At 48.2% G+C, this 15,298-nt stretch overlaps 1 protein-coding gene across 5 annotated transcripts in view; it reads left to right on the top strand.

Annotated features, from left to right (window-relative positions):
- Positions 1 to 15,298, top strand: part of RNF144A (ring finger protein 144A) — a 131,082-nt gene that overhangs the window by 99,083 nt on the left and 16,701 nt on the right. For all 5 annotated transcript variants that reach the window (XM_018055701.1, XM_018055699.1, XM_018055698.1 and 2 more), the window contains 4 exons: positions 2,890 to 2,994; positions 3,137 to 3,197; positions 11,424 to 11,631; positions 13,123 to 13,270. In XM_018055701.1, coding sequence (XP_017911190.1) covers positions 2,890 to 2,994; positions 3,137 to 3,197; positions 11,424 to 11,631; positions 13,123 to 13,270 — 522 coding nt within the window. The remainder of the gene's footprint in view (positions 1 to 2,889; positions 2,995 to 3,136; positions 3,198 to 11,423; positions 11,632 to 13,122; positions 13,271 to 15,298) is intronic.

The raw sequence follows: 15,298 nt of genomic DNA, 5'->3' as shown, positions 1-15,298 counted from the left end.
GAGACACACTCTGGGGTGACTCAGACTTTGTGGGTCTGAAATGCATACGATTCTTTGTACTCATTAGAAAACTTACACGAGGTAACAGAAAATAAGTAAGAAATGATTGCTTATGGAAGAATTCTTGACTGGGGAGGAAGGAGGCCAGAATTTAAAAAACAAAACCGCCACCTCTTCGGAGTCAGGCACACATGGGTTTGAGCCAAGCTCCTCCACTTACAGACCCCAACTTTGTCCTGTTTCTGACTTCCCTGAGCTTTGTTCTCTCCTCTGTCTAAGGGGAGCGATTAACACCTCCTAAGAGTCTTGTTTGTTTAGTTGGCTAACACAGGTGGTGATTAACTTGGAGTCTTGAGGCCTTCGGTTAAGAAGAGCTGTAATTAATACAATAGTCGGGAATACATCAGTGTCTGCCTCTGTCCTGTATATTTATTTTCACCGAGGTTTCTGTGGCATTTTCGGGTGCTCATTTCAAGACATCTTTTTGCTATTAGATTGAAAAACACAGCTTGTGAGTCATGGCCCGGTTTCTATCTGGAAGAAGACTGGTCTTATTTTCCATGAATGCTTGGTCAGATACAGATCCTCACTGCTCTCTCCTTTAAAGGGGCTTTCATGCTCTGCTAGTCTTTGTGGTTTTTTTTTCAACATAACTAATTAATTGATTTTTAGCTGTGCTGAGTCTTTGTTGCTGCGCAAGCTTTTCTCTAGTTGTGGTGTCCCAGCTTCTTGTTGTGGTCGCTTCTGTTGTCGTGGAGCATGGCCATAGGGCGCGTGGGCTTTGGCCTCTAGAGCACAAGCTCAGGAGTGTGGCTTGCTGGCTTAGCTGCTCCGTGGCACGTGGGGTCTTCCCGGATCAGGAATCGGACTGGTGTCTCCTGCATAGGTCGTCGGGTTCTTCTCCACTGAGCTGCCAGGGAAGTCGCCATCCCTTTTATATAGTATGCAAATAGATGCTTCCAGAAACAGTTATTTTGCAGATTGTGCAGAGCCTGCTGGTGGCATAGAATGTTCACCCACCAGGCAGCCCTCCGCAGGTGTGACACACTGCTTGTTAATACATGCAAGTCCTTGCACAGTGATGTCCTTGCACAGAAATGTCCCCTGAGTGTACCTATCACACCAGCTTTAACTGTTGCATTTTGTCAGCTTCCTCTCATTGTGTACTTCTCTGCACAATATTGTGAGAGTTTTATCACTTTATGGCATTCTAGTGTCCCCCAGAGACTCGCTTTGCTGCTACTGCTAAGTCACTTCAGTCATGTCTGACTCTGTGTGACCCCATAGACGGCAGCCCACCAGGCTCCCCTCGTCCCTGGGATTCTCCAGGCAAGAACACTGGAGTGGATTGCCATTGCCTTCTCCAATGCATGAAAGTGAAAAGTGAAAGGGAAGTCGCTCAGTCGTGTCTGACTCTTAGCAACCTCATGGACTGCAGCCTACCAGGCACCTCCGTCCATGGGATTTTTCAGGCAAGAGTACCAGAGTGGGATACCATTGCCTTCTCTGCACATTGTACTTCTTTGCACAATATTGTGAGAGTTTTCAGCTTTTATCACTTTATGGCATTCTAGTGTCCCCCAGAGACTCGATTTAGACAGACTTAATTATAAAAAAGTAAAAGAATGATCTTACTGCTAAGGTTGTGATATTTTACACCTATGACTGTAAGACACCAATTACTAAGATACATATGCATCAGATAACAGCCACCACTCTTACTTAGCTGGTCTGTGTATCAGGAATCACGCCAGGTGACTTTCCACACTTTCTTTCTTACCATCTCAGAAGCCCAGCAGGATGGGTATCTCTGGTCTCTTGTCCAGAGAGCTGTGGCCCGAGCCCATCGTGAGACCGATCCTCAGCTCTGCCTGGAGGGACCCGGGTTGCAGGTGTCTCTGTAGCTCTGCAGCCTGGGCTATGACAGGAAGTGGACTTGGAGATGCTGCTGAGACATTTCACTTTGTGTTCCCATCACTGAGAGGTCTGGTTTCTTATCCTCTTTGAGTTCTGATGTCATCTGATGTAAGTGCTTTAATGTCTGTCTCAGTCACATCGGGCAGTGACCTTGCCTAGAGAAGACCATCACTTTTCTTCTACTTTTTGTTTAAAAAGTGCTTTTCAGGGAGCATTGGATTTTCAAGACCAGCAGACAGTAATGCAGGAGTGGACCGGCCCTGGGAAAGGCCGCTTCACTTTGGCATGAACTCTGGTTTGTGTCTCCTACTTACTTTTCTGACTTACTTCAGATGTTCAGCCAGATGGCCAAGTCAAGGGGTGGGGAGTGGCAGCCAGTCATTGCCTGTTGCGTGAGAGGTCACTGAAGGAGGGTGGGCAGCTCGACCTGGGTTCTCGGTGGGGGCGCAGAGGCGGCCAAGAGGCAGGTGAGGCTGTGCTGGAGTCTGGGCTCTGCCCTTGCTGTCTTGGGAAGCTGGCAGTTCCTTGTTTGAGTCTCAGTTTTCACACCCAATTGACGGTGTGGTCATATCTTTCCTTAGATAACATTCTAAGTGTCACGTGAAACAGTGGCATACAGGGGACTGAGCAGAACCCTGATGTCTGGTGTGTGTTTGAGGAGTATGGGTCCCCAGCCTCCCTTGCCTCCCCACTCCTCCCACCGAGCATACTGGCGTGGTGTTTGCCGAGGTCGGGCACAGGGACCCAACCGCATCCTCAGCCCTGGTGCAGCAGAGGTACCCCACAAATATTTGTCGAGTGAATATAACCTCTAATTTGGTCGTTGCCATGGACTACAGGGCAAAAATACAAAAAAACTCTACTGGAACAATGTGCTTGATTTGTCTTTTTTTTTTTTTTTAAATGCATCACTGCTCCTTCAGCCTTAAGGAAGATGTTTACAGATACTTCTCTGTGTTTTGTTTTTTTCAGTGCCTGAAACAGTATGTGGAGCTCTTGATCAAAGAAGGATTAGAAACTGCGATTAGCTGTCCAGATGCTGCCTGCCCCAAACAGGGCCACCTGCAGGAGAACGAGGCACGTATGGCTGGGGAAATCGGGGTGCACGTGCGGGGGCTCCCCAGTGAGTCGGGGGTCCCAGGCTCTGTCCAGGATGACCTGGCATTGTGTGCTAGCCCTCAAATGGTTAGACTCCTTTTTCTTCTGTTTCTTCCCTTAGATTGAGTGCATGGTGGCGGCTGAAATTATGCAAAGATACAAAAAGCTACAGTTCGAAAGAGGTAGGTGCCCCGGTGTCGCAGACGCTTACAACTCCTGTGACTGAATCCGGTGTATAAACTGGGGGGAGTGCTTCGGGTGGGTGCCACTCTGCATCATTGGATGCAGTACACATGAAAACATTGATGTAAATTACCCTTCTGAAGCTTGGCTGTCATTTGAGTTTTCTGCAGAGCTCACAGTTGAATGGCCTCTATTGGGCGGGGGGGGGGGGGGGTCTAGTTGGTAGCAGGAAAGATCCATGGAACAGCTTGCTTCTAGGGATCTGGGATTATGGGGGTGGTTTAAAGAAACCCTCATGGAGCGTTATTCTCCAGCCAGGTTAAGGCTTAACAGTCTGAGGAGTAATTCTTAGGCCGTTACAGAATTTAAAAGATAGGAATCCTTGGAAGGAAGTCCCGAGGTCGGACAGGGTGGAATGGTGATGGTCACCACCCTGACCACAGGTCTGTTGCCCACACTGTCTACTGCACGCCGATGGGGCCAGTAGGTGCTGGGGTCTTGTCTCACTAAGCCTTACAGCAGTCCAACAGAGTTGCCTGTTAGCTGACACCCGCAGAGGCTAACTAATGCGCCCTGGTTTCCGTCTCTGGTGGGTGGAAAGGCATGGACCAGGTCCCCCCCTCGCCCCTGCAGGGTCCCACTCTCTCCTCCTGGCTGCAGCCAGGCTGCTTCAGTGTTAAGACACATTGATTGTCTGGTGGATCTTTGTCATTGCTGTCTGAAATGCGCCATGTCCGTGTGTGTGTGTGTGTGTGTGTGTGTGTGTTAGTCGCTCAGTTATGTCCGACTCTTTACGACCCCATGGACTGTAGCCCTCCAGGCTCCTCTGTCCATGGGATTCTCCAGGCAAGAATACTGGAGTGGGTCGCCATTCCCTTCTCCAGGGGATCTTCCCGGCCTAGGCATTGAACCCAGATCTTCCACACTGCAGGCAGATTCTTTACTTGTCTGAGCCACCAGGGAAGCCCCATGCCGGATTCATAAGATGGTATTATTCTGTGGATTTTGTTCGATCTTGTTTTCATATCTCTTCTGGATCTTGGGCTCGTCTGAAAAGAAGCAGAATAACAGATGTGTGTAGACAATGTTCTGTATGTAAGACTTTATCGTGGAGACGCTGTATCTGGATTCTGTAATTTCCGGATGGGTTATTGAGCAACTGCTGTCTGCTCCCCACTCTTCCTGGATGGGTTCTTAGTGATCTCCTGAATCGGGCGTTCATGAGAGATGAGCACACCCCCGGGCTGCGTGTTTACAGGAAAACACTGTCAGGATGGGAATGGAATGCGGAATAGACCAGAGCAGTGTGTCCAGAGATGCCTGTTTAGCTGAATGTGGAAAGTTTTTTTCTCCTTTTTTTTTTTTTTAAGAAATGCTAAAGATAGCTGCATTTCCTCTTGAGACTCACTTTTCAAGGCAAAAAGAAAAAAAAAAAAAAAGGTAATGTGTGGCCAACCTAAAAAATATCATACAGGAGTTCTGATAACGTTGAAACTTGTTTTCAAGAGCTTATTTATTGAAATGCCATATATTCTTTGGTTTGGGGCAGTTTATAGCTCAAATATATGGCCATATGACACAAACGTTGGTATGTAGAGCTATAAATTTGATTAATTTCGATTTCTGAGGCTGTGAGCCTCTTCTGAAAACATTTTCCAGAGGGAATCTTGACAGAAACTGGCAGTTATTTGGGTTAGAAGAAAATGAACTTTCTATGACATTGAATTTTAAAATGCAGCTGGGTAAATGTTCCTACCTAATAATTTTAACTGTTGTTATTTCTTCTGTACTTTGGCTTAGTCAAAGAAGATTTTTTTTTTCTTTTGCATAGTAATGAACCCAACTTGACTTAGGTTAAAAAAATATCTCTCAAAACGATCATTTTAGAATATTTTGCTAGCTTTGTGTTCAAAGCACCAAAAAGATAAAAAAAGGGACTCAGACTTAATAGGACCAGAGAGCTGTCTGAATGGAATATGAAAATGTTAGACCTGAAACATGGCTATTAATTATAGCCAGTCACTGAGCAAATGGACTGGTCACAGCAAACACCCTCTTCCAACAACACAAGAGAACACTCTACACATGGACATCACCAGATGGTCAACACTGAAATCAGACTGATTGTACTTTTGCAGCCAAAGATGGAGAAGCTCTATACAGTCAGCAAAAACAAGACCGGGAGCTAACTGTGGCTCAGATCATGAACTCCTTATTGCCAAATTCAACTTAAATTGAAGAAAGTAGGGAAAACTGCTAGACCATTCAGGTATGACCTAAATCAAATCCCTTATGATTATACAGTGGAAGTGGGAAATAGATTCAAGGGATTAGCTCTGATAGAGTGCCTGAAGATCTATGGATGGAGGCTTGTGACATTGTACAGGAGGCTGTAATCAAGACCATCCCCAAGAAAAAGAAATGCAAAAAGGCAAAATGGTTGTCTGAGGAGGCCTTACAAATAGTTGTGAAAAGAAGAGAAGCGAAAGACATAGGAGAAAAGGAAAGAGATACCCATTTGAATGCAGAGTTCCAAAGAATAGCAAGGAGAGATAAGAAAGCCTTCCTCAGTGATCAACGCAAAGAAATAGAGGAAAGCAATAGAATGGGAAAGACTAGAGATCTCTTCAAGAAAATTAGAGATAGCAAGGGAAAATTTCATACAAAGATGGGCACAATAAAGGACAGAAATGGTATGGACCTAACAGAAGCAGAAGATATTAAGAAGAGGTGGCAAGAATACACAGAAGAACTATACAAAAAAGATCTTCATGACCCAGATAATCATGATGGTGTGATCACTCACCTAGAGCCAGACATCTTGGAATGTGAAGTCAAGTGGGCCTTAGAAAGCATCACTATGAACAAAGCTAGTGGTCTATTGAGCTATTTCAGATCCTAAAAGATGCTGCTGTGAAAGTGCTACACTCAATATGCCAGCAAATTTGGAAAACTCAGCAGTGGCCACAGGACTGGAAAAGATCACTTTCCATTCCAATCCCAAAGAAAGGCAATGCCAAGGAATGCTCAAACTACAGCACAATTGCACATCTCACACACTAGCAACGTAATGCTCATAAATATCCAAGCTAGGCTTCAGCACTGTGTGAACCATGAACTTCCAGATGTTCATGCTGGATTTAGAAAAGGCAAAAGATGCAGAGATCAAATTGCCAACATCCGTTGGGTCATCGAAAAAGTGAGAGACTTCCAGAAAAGCATCTATTTCTGCTTTATTGACTATGCCAAAGCCTTTGACTGTGTGGATCACAACAAACTTCAAAAAATTCTGAAAGAGATGGAAATACCAGACCACCTGACCTACCTCTTGAGAAATCTGTATGCAGGTCAGGAAGCAACAGTTAGAACTGGACATGGAACAACAAACTGGTTCCAAATAGGAAAAGGAGTACATCGAGGCTGCATATTGTCACCGTGCTTATTTAACTTATATGCAGAGTCCATCATGTGAAATGCTGGACTGGATGAAGCACAAACTGGAATCAGGATTTCTGGGAGAAATATCAATAACCTCAGATATGAAGATGACACCACACTTATGGTAGAAAGCAAAGAAGAACTTAAGAGCCTTTTGATGAAAGTGAAAGAAGAGAGTGAAAAAGTCGGCTTAAAACTCAACATTCAGAAAACTACAATCATGGCATCTGGTCCCATCACTTCATGGGAAGTAGATGGGGAAACAGTGAGAGACTTTATTTTTGGGGGCCCCCAAATCACTGTAGATGGTGACTGCAGCCATGAAATTAAAAGATGCTTGATCCTTGGAAGAAAAGTTATGACCAAACTATACAGCATATTAAAAAGCAGAGATATCACTTTGCCAACAAAGGTCCTTTTAGTCAAAGCTATGGTTTTTCCAGTAGTCATGTATGGATGTGAGAGTTGGACTATAAAGAAAGCTAAGGGCAGAAGAATTGATGCTTTTGAACTGTGGTGTTGGAGAAGATTCTTGAGAGTCCCTTGGACTGCAAGGAGGTCCAACCAGTCCATTCTAAAGGAGATCAATCCTGAATATTCATTGGAAGGACTGATGCTGAAGCTGAAACTGCAATACTTTGGCCACCTGATGCAAAGAACTGACTCATTTGAAAAGAGCCTGATACTGGAAAAGACTGAAGGTAGGAGAAGGGGATGACAGAGGATGAGATGGTTGGATGGCATCAGCAACTCATCGGACATGAGTTTGAGTAAACTCTGGGAGTTAGTGATGGACAGGGAGGCCTGGCGTGCTACAGTCCATGAGGTCACAAAGAGTTGGACTGGACTGAGTGACTAAATTGAACTGAACTGAGAAAATTCTAGATAGGATCAGTGAAGCAGTTTTCAATTTGCTCTCTCCCTTCGAAAAGTGAAAGTGAAGTCGCTCAGTCATGTCCAGCTCTTTGGGATCCCACGGACTGTAGCCTACCAGGCTCCTCCCTCCATGGGATTCTCCAGGCAAGAGTACTGGAGTGGGTTGCCATTTCCTTCTCCAGGGGATCTTCCCGACCCAGGGATCAAACTCGGGTTTCCCACATTCCAGGCAGATGCTTTAACCTCTGAGCCACCGGGGAAGCCCTTTGAAGTCACCTTCAAATGAGGATGGTGACTGGTGGAAAAGTGACAGTCTATATCATCTTCTGACAATGTTTAGTTACTAAAAAGTGCTATGGTCACAGTTCCAATACTCCCTCCATTTGTACATCTCGTATCAGAGCCTTATTTTAACCTGAGTGTCCCTACTCTTCCAGCCAGGGTCCTTGGGGAGCAGGACACTAAGAGGGAGGTTCTGGGAGGAGGTCTGTTGTGTACACTCTGTCTGCCAGCTGTAAGATCTCCAAAGCTGGGAGCTACAGGCTCCCCGGGAAGGTCATGCCCCATGGCGTTACACACGAGTTCCTTTTTGGACACTGGCCGGGACACTGGCCGGGCCATGGTGCACTGTTTGCTTACATTTCCGGGTCAGTGGGAGCTGGAGCAGCATGAGAAGGAACGGAGGACCCACTGCCCTGCACAGCGTGTTTAAGAAAGAACACCTTTTACAAGAGTCTTGGGCTTTTTGATGAGTATGACTGTTAGGGACTTACTTTATTTTTATTTATGTATCTATCTTGGGGAGAGGGGAGCTAAGATTTGTTTCTTCATCTTGTGCCAGAAAATATACTTCTTGCTTTGTTTGAAAATATGTTAGGTACAAATATGTGCATGTATACATACTAGATACAATGTGGATAATATTTATAACATATTGGCTATAATGTATCTAATGTATAGTATATCGATGTGATAGTATATATATGGTATATATAGTATATATAAATATATAGATGTGATGGATAGATAAATTGGTAGATAGGCACACAGACATCAATATGTATGCATAAACACATCCTGGAAAGAAAAGCTGTGCTGGTGGCCAGTGTGGCTCTTCCTATTGGTTGTGTCTCATCTGGCACACCCAGCAGGCAGACTCCAGCAGCAGAGGGATCTTGTAGAATTTTAATAGACGTCCGAGAGCAGAGCCGGGCTGTGCTCTTGGGGTGGGGGGTGCCAGCAGCACTGAGAGAGGGGGGCTCTGAGCTGGCAGCTCAGTGGGGCAGGGTGTTTGCCTTCCGCCTGCCGCAGGGAGTCTCTCCCGTGGGGATGGGCAGTGTCCTCTCACAGCTCCAAGAGGACACAAGTCACACGATGCAAGTAGTTACCATGGAAACACTAACTAGGTCTCCTCTGCTGCACACCGCATCCTATAATCAGGGCTACATGTGCGGCGCTGAGAGGAGTGACCGAGAGATGCTGCCCAACGGTGACAGGCAGGAGGAGACCTTGGAAAAGCTGGCTGCCTCCTCTTGGCACAGGCTGCTGAGAGCAGGAAGGGGGCACCATGGAGACTGGAAGGACCTGAACTGGGCAGTCCCCTTAGGGGCTCGGGTGGACCCGCATTGAACCCTCTGTCAAGTCAGCCAGGAAGCCGACCCAGCGGAGGATGTAGCTTATCTGCACGCATCCCGCCGTCTTTGCAGACTGAACACCCACATCCTGCAATGCCGTCCTTGCGGGGGCCGTGCCTGTGGGGGCCCTGTGATGTAGGTGAGGCAGGTCTGGGTTCACCCAGCCCGGAGCCAGAACTGGTGGTAGAGGAATCCAGATAGGGGCAGGGGAGGGCCGCCAGGTAAAAGGCACAGCGCTCTGGGGGAGCAGCATTTAGCATTTTCTCCCCCCTACCCCCTGTGCCCCAGGGCACCGTTCATCCCTCTGTCCTTCTTTCTCCTGCCCTCTCAGCCCAGGAACCCGCAGACCGCTGTCCCCACACGCGTGCATTTTCCCCACAAAACCACCTCCTCGGATCTGGCAGCCAGAAACAGTCTTACAAAAGCAAACACTCTCAGCTCATGACAAGGCTTCGTTTTACACATTTACTCACCACTGAGGCCTCAGGAGGATTTTACCTTATTAACATGAACATCAATGAGAAAGTACCACATTGTCCTGGATGCCAGAGTTCCTTTGTATCAGCAAGTCTTCTAAACCTTCTGCTGGACCTACTGGTTTGATCGTTTTTGTACTATTGATTGTGTTCAGTTGCTTTAGTCGTATCCAACTCTTTGCGACCCTAGGGACCATACTCCATCAGGCTCCTCTATCCATGGGATTCTTCAGTCAAGAATATTGGAGTGGGTTGCCATGCCCTCCTCTGGGCGCTCTTCCTGACTCAGGGATCAAACTTGCATCTGCCTGTATCTCCTGCATTGCAGGCAGATTCTTTACCCACTAAGCCACCTGGGAAGCCCCTAGGTGCTATTGATTAATTCACCTTTTTAAAATAGGGTAGGAGTCAGCCATTCACCTTTTTAAAATAGGGTAGGAGTCAGCCAACCATGGCTGGTGAACCAAATCTGCCTGGCCCCTGGCTTGGCATTGTAAATAAAGTTTTATTGAAACACTCCTTTATAGATCAACACAGCTGCTTTTGTACTTCCGAAGTAGAGCTGAGTAGTTGGATGGAGACCTCGTGGCCTTTAAAGACTGAAATACTCACCGTCAGAATTAGATGATAAGGTGGTTTTCAGTCTGTTGGTGCCCGACAGGAACTTGAGGGCTGAATCTGGCTTCCAGTTCAGGGAACGTGGCAAACACATGCCTGTTGAGGGGCAGCCCAGCCCACCTGCAGCCCATGACAGCCGCAGCCTGCTTGGGGTCCCAATGTCTACACATTCCGTCTCTGATGTGGGTGAACCGGCCCACTCTGGCACTGGCCAGTCACATGGCCGAGAAGAGCCTTTCATTGCTTCTAGGTTCACAGCGAAATACAGTCCGTTCCTTCTCAAGAGTGACCCTGGGAACAGCTTGCAAATCAGTGGCCGACTTGGAGGCCTTTGCAAACACCCTGTAATCCTTTGGCCTCCTCGCCTTTTGGCCTGGCATCAGCATCCGTGTGGGTTCCGGTTGGGTGCTCCCTCCCGCCGCCCAGCACTGAGAGTCCAGTCACACTGGACAGAGGGCCCAGGGGACCCATCATCAGGCTCACTGTGGTGGTGGGGGCAGCTCAGGACCCTTTATTTAAAGAAACGTGAGATGTGGACACAGATGTGAAGGCATGTGAGTGTCACAGGGTCTTGTTTTTCAAAATCAGCTTTCTCACTAATTTCATTAAATCAGGCTCCACTTCAGAGGGAAAACTGGCTGTCGAAGAATGTATTTCACACAGTCCTTAGCTCAGGGCTTTGATGTGAATTTGGGATGGAAACCGTTGTAGGCGGATGGGCCCTTTGATGAGAAGAGCCAGCCATCTCCTTTTCATCTTATGCTTCCATCCTTACCCAACATTTTGGGGTGCCCACAGCACATCCCGTCCAAGGCTGTGAGACTTCAGATGGATTGCCGTGGCAACACGGTGTCTCAGGGCAGGCAGGTGGGGGCAGGAGGCACTGGCTGGACCATGGGGTTCCCAGGATGGGGCTCTGGAGCCTTGAGGACTCTGGGGGTACTTGGGGGTTTGTTCTTCCCCCATGTGAGTGGGCTCGGGAGTGAGAAGTGGCTGGAGGGAGGAAGGGCCAAGGGGCCCCCAGGTGGGTCCCAGATCCTAAAGTTCATGTTATGTCTGACCTTGATTTTCTTTTCTCCCTTAAATATGAGAAGCTGTGTGCTGACGTGTCCGTCTGTCCTAAGCCCCGCCAGTTTCCTGGTCCTGCAGACTCTGACTCGCCCATTTTTTCTCTTTGTGTCAGAGGTGCTCCTGGACCCCTGTCGGACTTGGTGCCCGGCGTCTACGTGCCAGGCGGTGTGCCAGCTCCAGGAGATGGGGCTGCACACCCCCCAGCTGGTCCAGTGCAAAGCCTGTGACACAGAGTTCTGCTCTGCCTGCAAAGCCAGCTGGCACCCCGGCCAGGGTTGCCCGGAGACCATGCCCATCACCTTCCTTCCCGGGGAGACCAGGTACCTTCCAGCGTGTCTTTTCTGGTCACCTTGTACTAATGAATGAAACAGAACCTGTTAAACTGGTGCACGCCTTGCAGTGCAAGAGTCTCAAGCTTAGGAAGACCCCAAGGGTATAATCGTTCGTTGTTGGTGGTGGTTTAGTCACTGTGTCTGACTCCTGCGACCCCGTGACTGTATTCTGCCAGGCTCCTCTGTCCATGGGGTTTCCCAGGCAAGAATCCCGGAGTGGGTTGCCATTTCCTTTTTCAGGGGATCTTCCCGACCTAGGGATCAAACCTGCGTCTCCTGCATTGCAGGTGGTCTCCTGTGTTGCAGGCGGATGCTTTACTGCTACGCCACCAGGGAAACCTGGGTAATTGTTTGGAAGCTCACTGGTCCTCAAATAACCATGTAAAGTGATGACATATTTAACCCTTACAGTGACTATGACACTCAGAATGCATTCAGAATGCCAGAATTTGCTCTCAATTTCAGTGAATCTCTGCTCATAAATGCTTTAGGTTCTGCACAATCTGCTCAGTTCTGTGGAGAATCACGTTCCCCTTGGTAAATGCCATGAGTTCATAATGATATAGCAAATTCACCCCATAATCGGTGAATCTGAACCACTTCTTCAGATGACTGCATTTTCAGCTGACATAAAATTTAACAGCATGGGCTGGGTATCCTTATACAGTTAAACCTAGAAAGATACCTAGGTTGTCATTTTGTGAGCAGCATAGAACCCTCGCTGCCACTTACTGGGCACTTCACACAGGCTTGCCCTGCCCAGTGCCCTTCATGCATAATCCCGTCTGCCAAACTCACACCAACCAGAGGCTGGGGCTCAGAGAGGTTGCCACCCAGCCTGTGTGCAGAAGAGCTGCACTTGAACTCAGGCTTCAGTCCGTCCATGCTCACCTCTGTGGCCTGCCCAGACCTTTCAGGAAAACGATTTTGTACAGATACCAAGTAGATCTAAGTAAATGATTAGCATGTGTGTGTTTTTAACATTTTTTTTCCTTGATAATAACAAAGAGCATACTATGTATTATTAACCTTTTGGAAAGTATATGAATATATGAATAAGGACATAAAATTAGACCTCCCTTCTAAGCCTCTGCCCTGTTTCTTTGGTTTGTCTGTACACATCTAAATTTAGATCTGTGCTGACATTGCTCATTTTTTCCCCCATAGTTGCTGATTCAGTTTTTTCTCTCTCTTTTTTTTTGGTGATTATTTTCCAGAGTTTGAGATTCTTTGGCTTTGACTTATTTCACTTACTAGCAAGTGACCTCATAACAGCCCACTCCAGTATTCTTGTTTGGGAAATCCCGTGGACAGAGGGGCCTGGTGGTTGACAGTCCCTGAGGTCTTAGAGGGTCGGACACGACTGAGCACACCCAACCTCAGCCCCTAGCTATTGAGCTCGTGATTCTGGGGTGGCCCCTGCTGGCAGGTCACCCTGCAGCCTCCGAGCACAGCCTGACAGGGTCTCTCCTGCTTCAGCTCTGCTTTCAAGCTGGACGAGGACGACGCGCCCATCAAGCGCTGCCCCAAGTGCAAGGTCTACATCGAGCGGGACGAAGGCTGTGCCCAGATGATGTGTAAGAACTGCAAACACGCCTTCTGCTGGTACTGCCTCGAGTCCCTGGATGTGAGTACCAGTTGGGTGGCGGGGCGCTTCACCGGGCAGGCTGAGCAGGAGGCGTGGCCCAGCCGCTGCACGGCGACCAAGGGGGCGCTGCTGGGCCATGGAAGTCACGCCGTCAGGGGGCGCTCCTGGGCCGTGGAAGTCATGCCGCCAGGGGGCGCTCCTGGGCCATGGAAGTCACGCCGTCAGGTGCTTATTCTGTGCCTGTGAAAATACGAGTTCCTGAGATGCGGTGGTGTCAGAAGACGGGAATTGGTGCAGGAGCTCCGAGAGCACAGGGCGGGCTTCAGCCTGGGTTTTCAAGGAGTGGGTAGATCTCAGCATCTTAGGTTTCTGACTGTGGGGCTGTCTTAGTTCAGGCTTGAACCAGAATCATCCCCGCCACCAGGGAGCTGAAACTGGTTGCTGATCTCTTGGATGTGGGGGCTGGATGTCTGAGTGCCGGCAGGCTTGGGTTTGGGACCGTCTTCCTGGTGTGCAGGTGGCCGCCTTCTTGCCACGGCCTCACCTTGCAGAGAGGACCCTCTGGACCCTTTCCTGTTCCTCCAAGGATACGAATTCCATCATGGGGGCTGCAGCCTCGTGACCTCATCTGAACCTGGTTACCTCCCAGAGGCCCCGCTTCCAAATCCCATCACACTGGGCATTAGGGCTTCCCCATAGGAGTTTTGGGCAGGGGGAAACACAAGCAGTCCATCGCAGGGACCATTCCTGGAAGAGCAAGGATGAGAGGGCCATGGATGCCAGGGACAGAGCAGTTGCTTCAGTGACAGTTGTCGCCTGCAGGGCCGAGGAACACAGGACCCTCTGCTGTCTGGCCTCATGTGGCCACCTTCTCCCAGATGTACCTTGTGCTGTCTGTTTCACAGGGAGATCCTGCCAGGGGTGCTAGGCTCGCTCCATCTCAAGTCCCTGCCTTTTCTGGAGCTCCCAGGCCTAAGGCAGACCATACTTTTTTCCAGCTTCCTGTTCACTTTCTCATCTGTATCAGGAGTGGGCATCTTGCCAACATGATGACATTATGACTCCAATTTTATAAGAGTTTGTTTGTACATCTGTTCCTACAGTATTAGTGGCTTAGTCATGTCCGACTCTTTGTGACCGCATGGACTATGGCTTCTGGAGAATGGGATTCTCCACGCCAGAATACTGGAGTGGGTTTCCATTGCCTTCTCCAGGGGATCTTCCTGACCCAGGGATCGAACCTGGGTCTCCTGCATTGCAGGCAGATCCTTTACCGTCTGAGCCACCCATGATCAAATAGAACTAATCATCTATTAAAATCACTGTAGTTGGTGACAGTCAAAGCCTATTGAATCATATATCATAAAGGGATGGCTTTATATTTATCTGTCCTTTACAGCCAGAGAAGGCAATGGCACCCCACTCCAGTACTCTTGCCTGGAGAATCCCATGGATGGAGGAGCCTGGTAGGCTACAGTCCATGGGGTCACTAAGAGTCGGACACGACTGAGCGACTTCCTTTCACTTTTAACTTTCATGCATTGGAGAAGGAAATGGCAACCCACTCCAATGTTCTTATCTGGAGAATCCCAGGGACAGAGGAGCCTGTAGGGCTGTGCCCTTTATGGGGTCGCACAGAGTTGGACACGACTGACGCGACTTAGCAGCAGCAGTCCTTTACAGCAAAGGTGTGTCCTGGATGGATCCAGCCCACCCCATAATAGTATTAAGATTTAATTAGAATAAAAGGAGGCCAGAACGGCCCCATATTTACCTTAATGGGAGCTCACTTGTCTGACAGTTGCTCCTTCTCATCTTGACCATCTGCAGTCAGAGCACCATGTCTGGGTGAGTCTCCTATTGAGAGGTTATTGCAGGTGATTCAGCTTTATACATCCTTGCAGAGAACGGTCAACTCAGGCCACAGAGTTGAAGGAGAAAGAATTCTTAACAGTGTGCAAAGTGGCAGAACTTTGAAAGTTTGCCTGTCCCAAGATGCACAGGTCTAGAGACTGTCAAGAAGAAAATTAATGTCTGTTTGAGATGGACGCTTGAATAACCTAACAG

The sequence above is a fragment of the Capra hircus genome, chromosome 11, assembly GCF_001704415.2.
Source record: "Capra hircus breed San Clemente chromosome 11, ASM170441v1, whole genome shotgun sequence".
Taxonomy (NCBI): Eukaryota; Metazoa; Chordata; class Mammalia; order Artiodactyla; family Bovidae; genus Capra; species Capra hircus.
The sequence above is the reverse complement of the archived record's forward strand: the minus strand, read 5'-3'. Positions and strand labels throughout refer to the sequence as shown.